Source organism: Mercenaria mercenaria, chromosome 11 (assembly GCF_021730395.1).
Source record: "Mercenaria mercenaria strain notata chromosome 11, MADL_Memer_1, whole genome shotgun sequence".
Lineage (NCBI taxonomy): Eukaryota > Metazoa > Mollusca > Bivalvia > Venerida > Veneridae > Mercenaria > Mercenaria mercenaria.
Genome location: NC_069371.1, coordinates 76,476,414 through 76,489,768, shown reverse-complemented (window position 1 = coordinate 76,489,768; position 13,355 = coordinate 76,476,414). Strand labels below are relative to the sequence as shown.

General features: G+C 35.2%; 1 protein-coding gene across 1 annotated transcript in view; it reads left to right on the top strand.

Moving 5' to 3' along the window:
• LOC123531382 (uncharacterized) overlaps positions 1 to 9,856 on the top strand; it is a 61,669-nt gene extending 51,813 nt beyond the window's left edge. Inside the window, exons 13-18 of the mRNA XM_053517802.1 lie at positions 878 to 979; positions 4,125 to 4,222; positions 6,382 to 6,582; positions 8,309 to 8,411; positions 9,075 to 9,166; positions 9,413 to 9,856. Of these exons, the coding sequence (XP_053373777.1) occupies positions 878 to 979; positions 4,125 to 4,222; positions 6,382 to 6,582; positions 8,309 to 8,411; positions 9,075 to 9,166; positions 9,413 to 9,490 (674 nt within the window). The 3' untranslated portion in view covers positions 9,491 to 9,856. The remainder of the gene's footprint in view (positions 1 to 877; positions 980 to 4,124; positions 4,223 to 6,381; positions 6,583 to 8,308; positions 8,412 to 9,074; positions 9,167 to 9,412) is intronic.
• The last annotated feature ends 3,499 nt before the right edge of the window (positions 9,857 to 13,355 follow it).

Sequence of the window (13,355 nt, the reverse complement as noted above, 5' to 3'; positions counted from 1 at the left end):
TCTATTGTATATCCTTACAATAAAAAAAGAACGCAGGAAAGTGAAATTACAGCAAACTCGATTGAGAAAAGTCCAATAATTAGATGATTAAATGAGCCGCGCCATGAGAAAACCAACATAGTGGGTATGCGGCCAGCATGGATCCAGACCAGCCTGCGCATCCGCGCAGTCTGGTCAGGCTCCATACTGTTCGCTTTTAAAGCCATTTGGAATTGGAGAAACTATTAGCGAACAGCATGGATCCTGACCGGACTGCGCGGATGCGCAGGCTGGTCTGGATCCATGCTGGTCGCAAAGCCACTATGTTGGTTTTCTCATGGCACGGCTCAAATGGGTATCTCACTCAGGGTTCTATTCCAAGCGCCGACTTACATGTAAGCAGCGGAGTACTGTGATTTTAAAATTGCATGTTGCCATGATCAAAGAGGATCAGAAAAAAGCAACTAAGTAGTGCCACCAGGTCCTGTCGCTATATTTCATCAAAATATATGTGAAAGATATTAAATCGCTATGTCTGCGAACGACAACAAGAAGAAGAAGATATTAAATAACTATAGAACATAATGTCAAATTTCTTACTTTATTACTATTATTACTATTTTAGATAAACAGTTTAGAGTGTTTATTAGAATATTAAACTTGAAATTTGCAAAGCAACTGCAAGCTCATCTGAACTTATAGACTCATCCACACATAAAGAATTGTACACTCCATGCGAACTCTAACCCACATCATTGAGGGGCAAGTGATTTTATACCATCGACCTTAACCAGGCAGCCATAGAGACCCCACAATTTTGTGACTGAAATTTGTATATGTGATTAATGTTTCAGACAAAAAAAAAACAACGTTGATGCTCTTTTGTTTTTTACCTCAGCATGTCGAAAGGAACTTGATATAATATTTGATGAGCTGACGTGGTTGAGGGAAGGATCACAGAAAAAAATCAAGATCGATCAATACGGCACCGCTGATTATGGTAATACCTTATAACTCACATGCTAGCTCACCTATTCCATAATAGATAATTTTGGATGATGTTTTGAGAATATTTATACAGGCAAAAGAAGCGTTAAGAATCTCATAATATTTGAAATATTAGTAGTTATGTTACTTTATAATTTAATCGAATTTGTATTGTTAGTTATAACATTTATTGAAAATGCATTTCAAATACCTTTGAAATACATTTAATAGATGTCTTACGCAATACAATGTACTTCACAAATTTCAAATATCTTAAAGTGGAATTATACGCATTTTTCAATTAAAAATCCAGCTGAAATAGATGTTTGAGTAAAAAGGGTGGAGGAAATTATAGCTTTTAACCCAATATACCAAACTCTTCCTGTTACCCGTGCGAAATAATAACTTTCCAAATATGACTTTTCTTATTTTGACTGGGGCATTTCTTTTAAGAAAAGTCCAACTGCACGCAGGGGTTGCTTCCCTTCAACTTCAGAAATCTCTACCTTTTTGTAAGGGTGATAATTGCGTAGACGAATTTATTAGCCCGATATTTTTATTTTTAAAACATCAACTTAAGTACTTATGCGGCATTGTCGTTAATTGAGCACATTTAAATGCAAAGCAACAGCAAATTGCTTTTATAAAACAATCACCAAAAATACACTATTTACAGTAAGATGCGCATAATGTCACTTTAACAACAAGATAATTTTCTGATACAAATGTATAACAATAACTATATCTGTATCTTACTTCAGCTAGGTGTTATCAAATTTTGAAATTTAGGCCCATCGTTGGCGAAGAGGAAAAATGGTTGTTTAATAGAGAATTATCTCTAAAAGAGGGTTACAAAATATAAAAAAAAAGTTCCGTATGATAATCCTGTACGAAGAAGACCTGTGTTTTAAAATTACAGGTGTTAAAGATATAAAAAGGCAGATGACCAGAAATACATTTGAAATTTACAATTTACAAGTGTAAACTTTCATATGCAGGTCTAAAAAAAACAACAACAAAAAAAAGCAACAAAAAAGAAAAAAACAAACAAACAGCTGTACAAATTACATTGAATGTACAGCTGTGAATAGCCTGGGAATCCAGTCTGACAATTTCTAACTTTTTTAATACCTGCAAATTGACATCAGAAACTCGATGAATGCCAATTAACACTAATTAGCGCAAATTAAGTGATCTTTATTGCATAGGTATTAGGTATGATTTCTTCTGACAAAGCACAAATATTATCAACGGCTTCCCAGGCTAAGCTGTGAAATGCTAATGTCTCTTAATTATAGTAACTGTTGTTTTTAAGGAACATGAGTATTGTCAGCGATCTCAGGGCTTTAATGCATTTTGGTTGGGTATTGGATATATACGTACAGGTATCAAAGGAAAATCCTTTAGGTTTTCGAAAATAAATTGTGTCGGGACATTTGTAACTTTTAGGCATATTTACAGCTCTAACGCTAACGTTTATTCTTTTAAGAAACTAAGTTTTTTTAACAGCTGTATATCATTTGCATAATTCGAACTAATTTACGATCGTTTTACAGCTGTAAACTGAACACTACAGTTGTATAATAAATGTTGTAATACAGTATCTACAGATGTAAATATGAAATAGTCATGATTGTAATTTTCAACAGAATACAGTCTTTTACAGCCGTAGAATTTCGCACAGGGTTATTCCTCACGAAATAAATAAAACTCGAATATGAAGTAGAACGTACCTACCAAAATGACGTATTACAAATTGGATTGAGCCATTTTTTGAACAGAATTGTTGTAACCATTTTGTGTTTGAATTCTTACATGCTGTAAAACCCGCTGATTTAAATACGCACGAATTTCCCGTGCGCAATACATGTTTTTCATATATTTAAAGTGCCACACAGTACATGGCGACATGTAATTGACTTTTTCGCTAAAATAATGTGTAAAATAAGGAACTATCTTAATGATTAAAATCCTTTAGAAAGAACATCTTTGAAACAAAGATGGAAATCTTATTAAAAAATGAAAAGTGTTGTGTTCGAAAATTTGTTAAGTGTTTGACGCAGGAGATGACCATTTAAACACTAGTATTAGGAATACCTCTCAGCAATGTGATATTAATTAATATAAGATAACTAATGCATAAGTCACGTGTTTCCGGTACAGAGGGTCAGTGTGTTAAAATATAGGTCATTTGTTTAGATTCCGCAACGAGCTATAAGTGCTAAACTGTCGATGTATAATCTAGGCCTAAAAAGTCTTTGTTCCCGGTAACATGCTAAAAATAGGGTAGGTAGGTCGGAATTATTTTTCTAAATTTTTTTATTAAGTAAGACTTTTCGGAAATTATTTTTGTGTCAAAAAAAAAAAAAAAAAAAAATGAATACAAATAATGAGTTATGCCTTTAGAGCATCAGGAAGTTGATTTCTAACATCACTGACTATGTTTAAAGCATAAAAAGTGCAGTTTTGCAACTTTTTGTTAAAAATTTGAAAAAAAAATCTCCAAGGCAATAAAAGCATTTAGGGTCGGGCCAAAAATTAGGATAGGTCGGGATACCGGTGCCTCTGGGCAAGGGAGGAAACATTTGCAACTAGCTTTGGACTTTTAAAATTATGGAATTTATTGTGAAAATTGTGTTCGCTAGTAATGCAGTGTTTTATATAAAGGTACTGAAACAAAAATGAAAACAAATTAATTATTCTAGGACTGAATCAAAACTCCGTGAAATTATAGTTTCAACACATGACATAATATACATAATCAATGAATAGAAAATCTCATGGTATACGTTTATTTAATTTTCACAATTTCACGGATTTTTATTCAGTCCTAGAATAATCAATTTGTTTTCATTTTTGTTTCAGTCCTAGATTGTTTTTTTTTGCGTTTTGAAGTCAAAACCCCATTTAATTACTCCAAACCTTTGTATAAAACACTGCATTACTAGCGCTCACAATCTTCACAATAAATTCCATAATTTTAAAAGTCCAAAGCTAGTTGCACATTTTTCACCGGAAACAATTTTTACGCCTTATGATGATAATATGTATTTCCAATCTATAACAAAATAAATTCTCTTCAAACTAGATGAGGCTTCTTTGTGAAATGTTACATTTAACAAATATTTATCATAAAGGCTGTTTTATATTTATTACAGGACCTAAATTAAATGGCAGAATGGCACTGAAATTTGCAGGAGATCTGGTTTACAGAATACCCTTTTTTCAATCTCAGTTTGAAAAACTATTCATCAAAGTAAGTAGCTTATATTTTGTATATATAAAAATAGTCGTCCATATAAAAAAAACTTGAAAGGAATCAGCATCTTTATACCCTGTGCAGTGAAAATGATTAAAAGGACGAATGTCACTTTGTTTTAGTGTTTTCAATTTTTTAAGAAATACAGAAATATATTTGCGAAGGTTGGCCCAGAAAATAGCGAACTTTTTTTTTATTATTTCGAAAATAAGTGACGCATCAATAATGATTTTAACTGATGTTATTTCAATGTATACTCGACAAGACTATAGAGTTTAAAATTAAGTATCTGTCATATTGTTTTGAGTATTTTTTAAATAATGTACGGCATTCAGCGCTAGTCGGGGCACGCTCAGTTTTCCTCCTACAAAAATGCGCTTCCTTTTAAATTCATGTAACTTAACTGATATACATCTCGCGGAATAAAAATTTATATCGCTGCTAATGACAACGTGTGGTGCGTAATTATATTGAGTTTCAAGTCTTTGACTTCGCTTACGTTAAAACAATTATATAATTTTGAAAGTAACGGTCAGATGCACTTTCAGAAATGGCGACGTCAGATAAGTTTGCGGCGCAGAATGCGTCATGATTAAGACTATTCAAGATGGGTATTGAAATCTGTATCAAACATTATACTTGTGTTCCAAAATCTATGTAAATGTTTCAAAAACAAATAAGTCTATGTAAGACAAGGGACCATTCGGGCGTGGCCTTTATTGACTCAATGGTCATGATTTGAACAATCTTGGTAGAGAACCACTAGAGGATACCTTAAACCAAGTATTTACGGTTTCAGAAAAATGGTTTTGAAGGTTTTTCCTATATAAGCCAATGTAAAACTGTTGACCCCGGGGCGCAGTCAATTCATTATTTGAACAAACATGATAGCTGACCGCCAGACAATACCAAATACCAAATATCTGAGCCGCGCCGTGAGAAAACCAACATGCGCAGGCTGGTCTGGATCCATGCTGGTCGAAAAGCCACTATGTTGGTTTTCCCATGGCACGGCTCATCTAAAGTATAGGCCTTATGAATCTGTACAAAAAGAACCTTAAAGTTTTTTCCTATATAAGTCATTGTAAAACAAGGGACCCCCTGGGCGTGGGCCTTACTGTGAACACTGCTAGAGCATGCCACATACTAAATATCTAAGCTCTATGCCGTATAGCTTAAGACAAGAATTTTTCAAAAGGCTTTCACCTATACAAGTCTATTCAAATCATGTTCCCCCGGGGCTGGGCCACTTTTAATCCTAGGGGGATAGTTTGAACAATCTTGGTAAAGAGCTACTACACAATGTTACAGACCAAATATAAAGACCTAGGCCATGTAGTTTTGTACTGGAACATTTTCAAAGTTTTCCCTATATAAGTCTATATAAAATAGAGGAAAGTGGAAACTTCACAGGTCGCCCAACAGGACAAAAACGAAAATGTTGCAGGTTCGGTTTGATTAAGCCTGTCCATGGAAATGCACGCCATCGTCCACGCCCCCCAGCAGAACTCAACATTTACACATGCTAATAGTACAAAAAGCAATTTAGAGACATCCGCAGATGTATTCAAATCATTTTCCCCTAGGGCGGGATTATATTTGACCTTTGGTGGATAATTTGAATAATCCTGGTAGAGGACCAAGATGTTATGGTAACGCAAGTTTGGTAAATATTCAATCATAAAATGAAACCGCTTTTGTGCAGACAAGACCAAAATAGTCATTTTTTACACGTTCAGGGACCGTAACTCTAAAACCCTTTGCGAAATATGGCTGGTTCAAAATAGGAACCGAAATCTTATGGTGATACAAGTTGTGTGCAAGATGGGATAAAACTCAATCATAAATGAAACTGATATTATGCAGATAATACCAAATAGTCAATATTTGCCAATTCAGGACAATAACTCTGGAACCCATGGTAGGATATTGGTGGGTCAAAAACAAAATCGAGATCTTACGGTGATAAAAGTTTTGTGCACGTTTGGTTGAAATCAAGTAATAAATCAAACCACTATTGTGCAGACAAGGAATTGTTGACAGACGGACGACGGACATCAAGTGGTCAAGAAAGCTCAGGTGAGCTTAAAACAACAAAACTATAATTCAATTATGTACTCGTTTTGGTAACTGCATCATTGATTTGCTATTTCCAGATTGTCTATTTACCTCCGCAAGGCTTGGGGGCTTCAAAGCAAAATCTGTTATCGAATTGTCTGAGCCTAGACCTTGGAGGACCATCCATGGAACTTTCAATTCAAAACAACCAGCTTGTTCTGCATCTGGTAACGGAGGCAAACGAACAAAATGCGACCAATACACGGAACCCACCTGTTGAGCTAGCAGTGACTTACTCGGTAACAGAGATATATTCAACTGTTTCATTTACGTTAAGTCAGTTTTGTTTTGCTAGGTTAAATCATCACAATTTAGGTCACATGGTAAACATGCAGCTTTGATGGTGGAGGAAGACCCTCAGGTGTCCCTGTGTGCATTATTTCATCAAGGGCTGGCATATGTTTAGAACCATCAGTCCTCGTAAACAAGCTTAATGGCTACCTCACATGAAGAATTGAACGGCCCAATTAGGCTTGAACCCACATCGGCGAGGGCAAGTGATTCAAAGTCAGCGACCTTAACCACTCAGCCGCGGAGGCCCAAAACTTAGATTTAAGACATGCTAAAATATTCAGATTGGTATAACTTTTATTTATGGATTATCTATACCACCGAAGGTTTGTCAGTAGCTTAATATTGAAAAACACGTGTCAAATATCAGAACTCTTTGTGATCGTATAACAAGGACAGATCAAAAGAATATTTAGCATGTTCAAGTTTCCAGGGCCCTGATATTTTGCTGAACAATCTGTGACAAAGCTATGATTAGTTTTTTTTTTCACAGCGACGAAGCAAACATAATGTATTGGTCCTGACAGTTAGATTTTTGTCATTGATTTTTTAGCCAAATATCAGGCCTTCAGCATGTAAATATGTTTCTCAGGAACTATTGTAATGAATGTGTTCAAACTCTTCACAAATCTTACCCATCATAAAATGGAAATCTCGCCAGGTTCTAGACTTCTGCTCAGCTTATAAAATTATGCCACTTTTCCAACTAAGAAAATGTTTTGTAAAGCCTTTGTATGTAAGTTAGTATTACGCAAAAGGAGCACACTGTCATTATACAGTACTTGTTTTTTTTTACGAAATAATGCATGCGTTTTGGATACAAGTTAGATGCCCCACTGAAATATTCTATTTGTGAATCGCCCCTGTTGATTACATCTTGCGTGTTGAAGGCGAAAAAAGAGATTCCGGTATATATTATGTCGACTTACATGTGTACGTATATCTAACATATAAAATAGTAGATCACATATGGTACCACATCAACATGACTTTGTTATTTGACTGGGAACTGGAACACTTTCATTGTCATCTACAATAGATTTGACGTGTACTCTTCTAATTCCGTGTAGGTACACGCCGCCGGAAATCATTCACCTAGGCTGTGCCCTAGTAAAGTCATTCCGCACAATGCCTAACCTCCACATAATGTTAAAGTGGAACTTTTCGCATTTTTCAAGTATAAATCCAGCTGAAATATATGTTTGTATAAAAAGGTAGAGGAAATTATAGCATCAACCCAATACCAAACTTGTTAAAAATAATAATTTTTCAAATATGACTTTTTTATTTTGACTGGGGCAGTTTATTTAAGAAAAGTCAAACTGCACACATGAGTTGCTTCCCTTCAACTTCAAAAATCTATATTTTTAGGTAAGGGAGATCACTGTATAGAAGAGACTGCTGAAAATAACTATTATTCTATTAGTCCGATTTCCTTTTTTCTAAAGCATACTGCAAATACTCATGCGGCATTATTGTTAATTTAACTTATTTAAATGCACAGCAACCGAAAATAATTATTGTTTAAAAAAAAACAACAACATTCACCAAAACATACTATGGGCAGTAAGATGCGCATAATGCCACTTTAACGATTCTAATGTTACTTATATATAACATAGTAGACAGAATATTAAATAATTATTATTGTTATCTTTTTAAATTTTTTATTAGCCTCAGATATGGAACACCGTCACTGCCATATACGATGGGGCTCATGTGCAGCTGCTTAACGAAGGAGAAGGCAGTCCAACATATGATTCCCTACCTCTAAATGGTAAAACCGCAGCTTCTTCATTCTAGACATGTTTCACAATTCTGATTTTATTTGAACTGAACCCAATCAAGGATCACATTTCAAAAATATAATTGATCCGCGCCATGAGAAAACCAACACAGTGCTGTTCGCTTTCAGATCCTATTGCAATTAGACAAACTGTTAGCGAACAGCATGGATCCTGACCAGACTGCGCGGATGCGCAGGCTGGTCTGGATCCATGCAGGTCGCAAACCCACTATGTTGGTTTTCTCATGGCACGGCTCAAATATATTTACCCATATATATAACAGAGCCCACGAAGTACTATTAATAATATATTCCGACGTCTGGAATAAAGAATTCGAGAAACGAAAAAGGTTTCAATATGATATGATTAAAATATGATCCAGTATGGAAATGACAAATACGCTCATTCTTCACTGCCCTAGTCTGCCAAATAATCTCGATCCGACAAGATTTGCAAACTTTGTCAGACAGCTAAAATGACCATATTCTCTAGAAAAGATATGTCATAAATTGAAAACTGAAGTAGTGTATATACAGATGGCAGAGCTCAAGCTTTTTGGGCATCGGAATCATTTCTCATAAAGTATAGAACATTGCTTACAGTGTTAATTGTTTCTAACTTGTACTATTTGTTTTTCTCTCTATAAACTACAGGGACAATATCAGTGGCTGCTGAGGGTGCAGATTTCGGAGCTTGTTTTATTCAAACACTGATAAAAGACGGGTTTAGAGGTTCCGTTGCAGAGGTTTGTTGTTTTTGTAGCCGAAGCTATTTCATATTTGTACGAACGTTAAACCAAACAAAGATACGGAAAGCTTAAACGAGCTACTAACCTATGATCATATATTCCGACACCTATTTCTGTTGTAGCCGAAGCTATTTCATATTTGTTTGAAGAGAAATTAGTTTAAACTAAGCATTATTTTGAATTAGTATATACAGTACACATATTTGAAGTATGTTTTAAGAGCTAGTTATTTTATATTTTCAGCTGGAGGTCTCGAAGTGTCTGCACGATAATTGGGTGAAAGAATTCGATAAAAAGGTCCCTGCACCGCCTTTGATATAGAGCTGCAAAGATTTATCTTAAGCATTTCATATTACAGCAATACGCACGTTTATAAGTTTTAAACTGGAAAACATCAAATGCTACATTGATTTTGTTCTCGTTAATAGTCTTTGCGATTAAACTTAGGGCCTATATAATGATGTGGGATATAGACTAAAGATATGTCAGACTCTTTATCATAATCGAAATTTAAAAAAGGACAGACATCATTATCTTTCAACGAACATAGATATATTACCCTTGTTAGTACGTTTTCGTAAACGTTAGGTAGATTGCTTTCGCTTAAAGTGCTTAAAAATGATTAATTTCGGTAACAATAAAGACTAACGTCAAATGCTTAGAACATTAAACGCAACTGATAATTCACACGCTTACGTTTTTGTCCTCAATTACATTTCATACCATATTATATACAGGCTTTACTTTTAGTATGCTACGAAACACCCCAGTCACACATACGGCGCGGATAGCTACGTCTAGCCACGGATACAAACGTAGTAATCCGTATCGATCCGTACCTGAGCCGTACCTTAAAGTAGTAACCCGTATCAATCCGTACCAGTCCTTACGGCTCAGGCACGGATCGATACGGATTACTACGTTTCTATCCGTAGCTAAACCTAGTTATCCGCGCCGTATGTGTGACTGTGGTATAACAGAGTATGTGTATTTGCAAAGTGAAACTATATAGAATGTCTGGAAACCTAATAATCTTAATGTAAAACACTTCGAACAGCCATCAACGTTTAATCTTTACACTGCTAAATTTTCAAGATGAACTGGTCCACTATTCAATTTTGGCAGTACCACTTATTATTGACAGGGGTGTTCACTGAAAATTTATTGACTGAATAGAAAAAAATGTGCAGAAAATGACCAGACTGCACAGACCTGGAGGCTGATCTTGGTCTGCACTGGTCGCAAATGGCATTATCACTTGCCCACCTGCAGTCTGAAGGTTAACAGCATTTTGTGTCTATTTACACTGATAGTTATTACTAATACTTTTACTTTTATGATGCTTTGTTGAAAACAAAACAGTAGAATTAAAAACTGTCACTTTCTTCAGTGTCTATATATTGTTGAAGAAGTTTATTAAAGTCACTTTAAAACGTCCACACCTTTTTCATACTCCAATCTTCAAATAACTGTCATTACAGCACACGTGGCATGTTCATCCTTACTGAATTGAGACATGCAGTTTGAATATCATATCGTGTTATTAATTTCTTGCTAAACAGGACTTGCTTTGAGACACAAAGATTTAATCCTGGTGTTCATTTGTTATAATTTGCATCATAACACTCGTGACATTTTCATGATTAATATGACTTGTATTGAAGAATATTGTTTGAAATTGATAACGACTTTGATCGAGATGAAAATAACGAGCACAATACTATATTGCACATTGTTTTCAACAAAGTATATCTACAAATATTTGTTAAAGTTTCATGGAAAAGGAGATTTTCATCAGTGTCCTCAATTAGGCAGTTCCATTTTTTTTCATATTTGATACTGTAAGATATACTCTCACACAGTTACTCGATTCTACTGTTTACCAACTTGCATAATGTAGATATATATCAGAACAGACAGAGAATCCTTTCGTTGTAATGAAAATACAGTCTTTTATGGCATTAATGAAAATACAGTCTTTTATGGCATTAATGAAAATACAGTATTTTATGTCATTAATGAAAATACAGTCTTTTGTGTCATTAATGAAAATACAGTCTTTTATGTCATTAACTTCGATTAGGATTTACTATGTTTCAAATGCTCTACTGAAGCGCTGAACACGATGTTTGCTATTTGCATCATTTTGCTAGCTTATCGAGATTAAACATTTCGCTTTTCTTCTTCTAAAAACTGTGAATGAATGAAAATTAAACATTTTTTACAAAGCAGCGAAAAACTTTTTTTTCCGAATATATTAATTGTTGATATGTAATTACTCTCAATTTTCAGTTTTTCTTTTTTAGAATTTTCGTTGCTTATTCCAAATGCATAATAACATGAATAAAGGATAAATCGAAATGAAGTGTTGGTTTCTTGTTTTTATCACCTTTTGTACATGGACGTAGATACAATGTTAAAGTATTTTTTTGTTTTCTTACTTTTCAATGTCCATATTCTGAATTTAAAATTTCAAATATCGCAGAACTAAGAACGCATTTCTGAGATTCTTACTAAGAACCTTGAAGGGATTCATAAAGTAAATACCCTGCCCGCTTAGCTCAGTAGGTAAGAGCGTTGGTCTACGGATCTCGGGGTCGCGAGTTCGATCCTCGGGCGGGGCGTATGTTCTCCGTGACTATTTGATAAACGACATTGTGTCTGAAATCATTAGTCCTCCACCTCTGATTCATGTGGGGAAGTTGGCAGTTACTTGCGGAGAACAGGTTTGTATTGGTATAGAATCCAGGAAGACTGGTTAGGTTAACTGCCCGCCGTTACATGACTGAAATACTGTTGAAAAACGGCGTTAAACCCATAACAAACAAAACAAAGTAAATACAAACATTTAGGCAATTGAAGATGTCTAAGATATGTTATAATTATATTGGTTAAAAGCATTGATAGACTGCATTTTACAACTGTTGATTTTCAATTTTATTATATGCTGGTTTGTCAAAACTTTGTCAAGAGATAGTGAAATTAATAAGTTTCAAGCAAGATGAAAAAAAATCAAATACGCTAAAAATGCAATGAATAAGGGATATGGGGTAGATGTTTGTTTCTTTGTTTTGGGTTTAACGCCGTTTTTTCAACAGTATTTAAGTTATGTAACGGCAAATAACCTAACCAGTGGTCCTGGATTCTGTACCAGTACAAACCTTTTCTTCGCAAGTAACTGCCAACTTCCTCATACGAACCAGACGTGAAGGACGAGTGGTTTCAGACACAATGTCTTCTATCAAATAGTCACGCCTCGCCCGGCGGTCAAACTCACGACCCCGAAATCCGTAGATCTGTACTCTCCGTACTAAGCTAAGCGGGCGGGTCATGGGGTAAATGATTTATTATGCTATACTGACTTAATAATAACAAGAGTACCGCCTGCGGGTGCCATCGCTCATCTGCAAGAGCTGGACAAATGCAAGAAGAGAGTTATGGTTTTTGGCCTTATTCATTTTAGTTGGTGACAAAAATGTACGATTTTTTAAACCTGTAGTAAGTATTCAAGAAAAGTAAACTTACCACAAAGAAATGCTGACTGTCTGAGTTAAAAAGGCCCATTATTCTAACAAAATGAGAGAGAGAGAGAGAGAGAGAGAGAGAGAGAGGGTTATGGTTCTTCATCTACGTACTAACCACAGCTGCGTCAGTGGTATAGCTGGAGAGCTTATAAACCACAACTAAACCTTTTTCGGATTTGTTTTAGTTTTGAGAACACAATTTAAATGCAACTAGAGCTGCTCTTGAGAAAAGCGCATGTCTCCCATCATCTAGATTGGCATTTCTTCCCCATTATGTATCTGAGTCAACCATGCAACTGGCATCAGTATTTTCGATAATTCAAGGGCCATAATTCCGAAGTGCCTGGGCCGATTTGGCTAGTTATCGAACTTGGTAGAGGACTTATTAGAAAACACATTTTGTTCAAGTTTGGAGAAGATCGGATGAGAAATGTTCGACGACAAGATTTGGGACAGACACACGGAAACACAGACAGCAGCTAATCAATATGTTTCCCACCACAGTGGTGTGGGAGACATAATTACTAATCCTTTACTGGTCCTGATGATAATACACTATCTATATTAGAGTCACAAATGAAGTGTTTAAAGGTAATTTTAGAAAATCAAGTACCGGTACTTATTTTATTAAATACAGATGCCATTTTCGACCAAAAAACCTG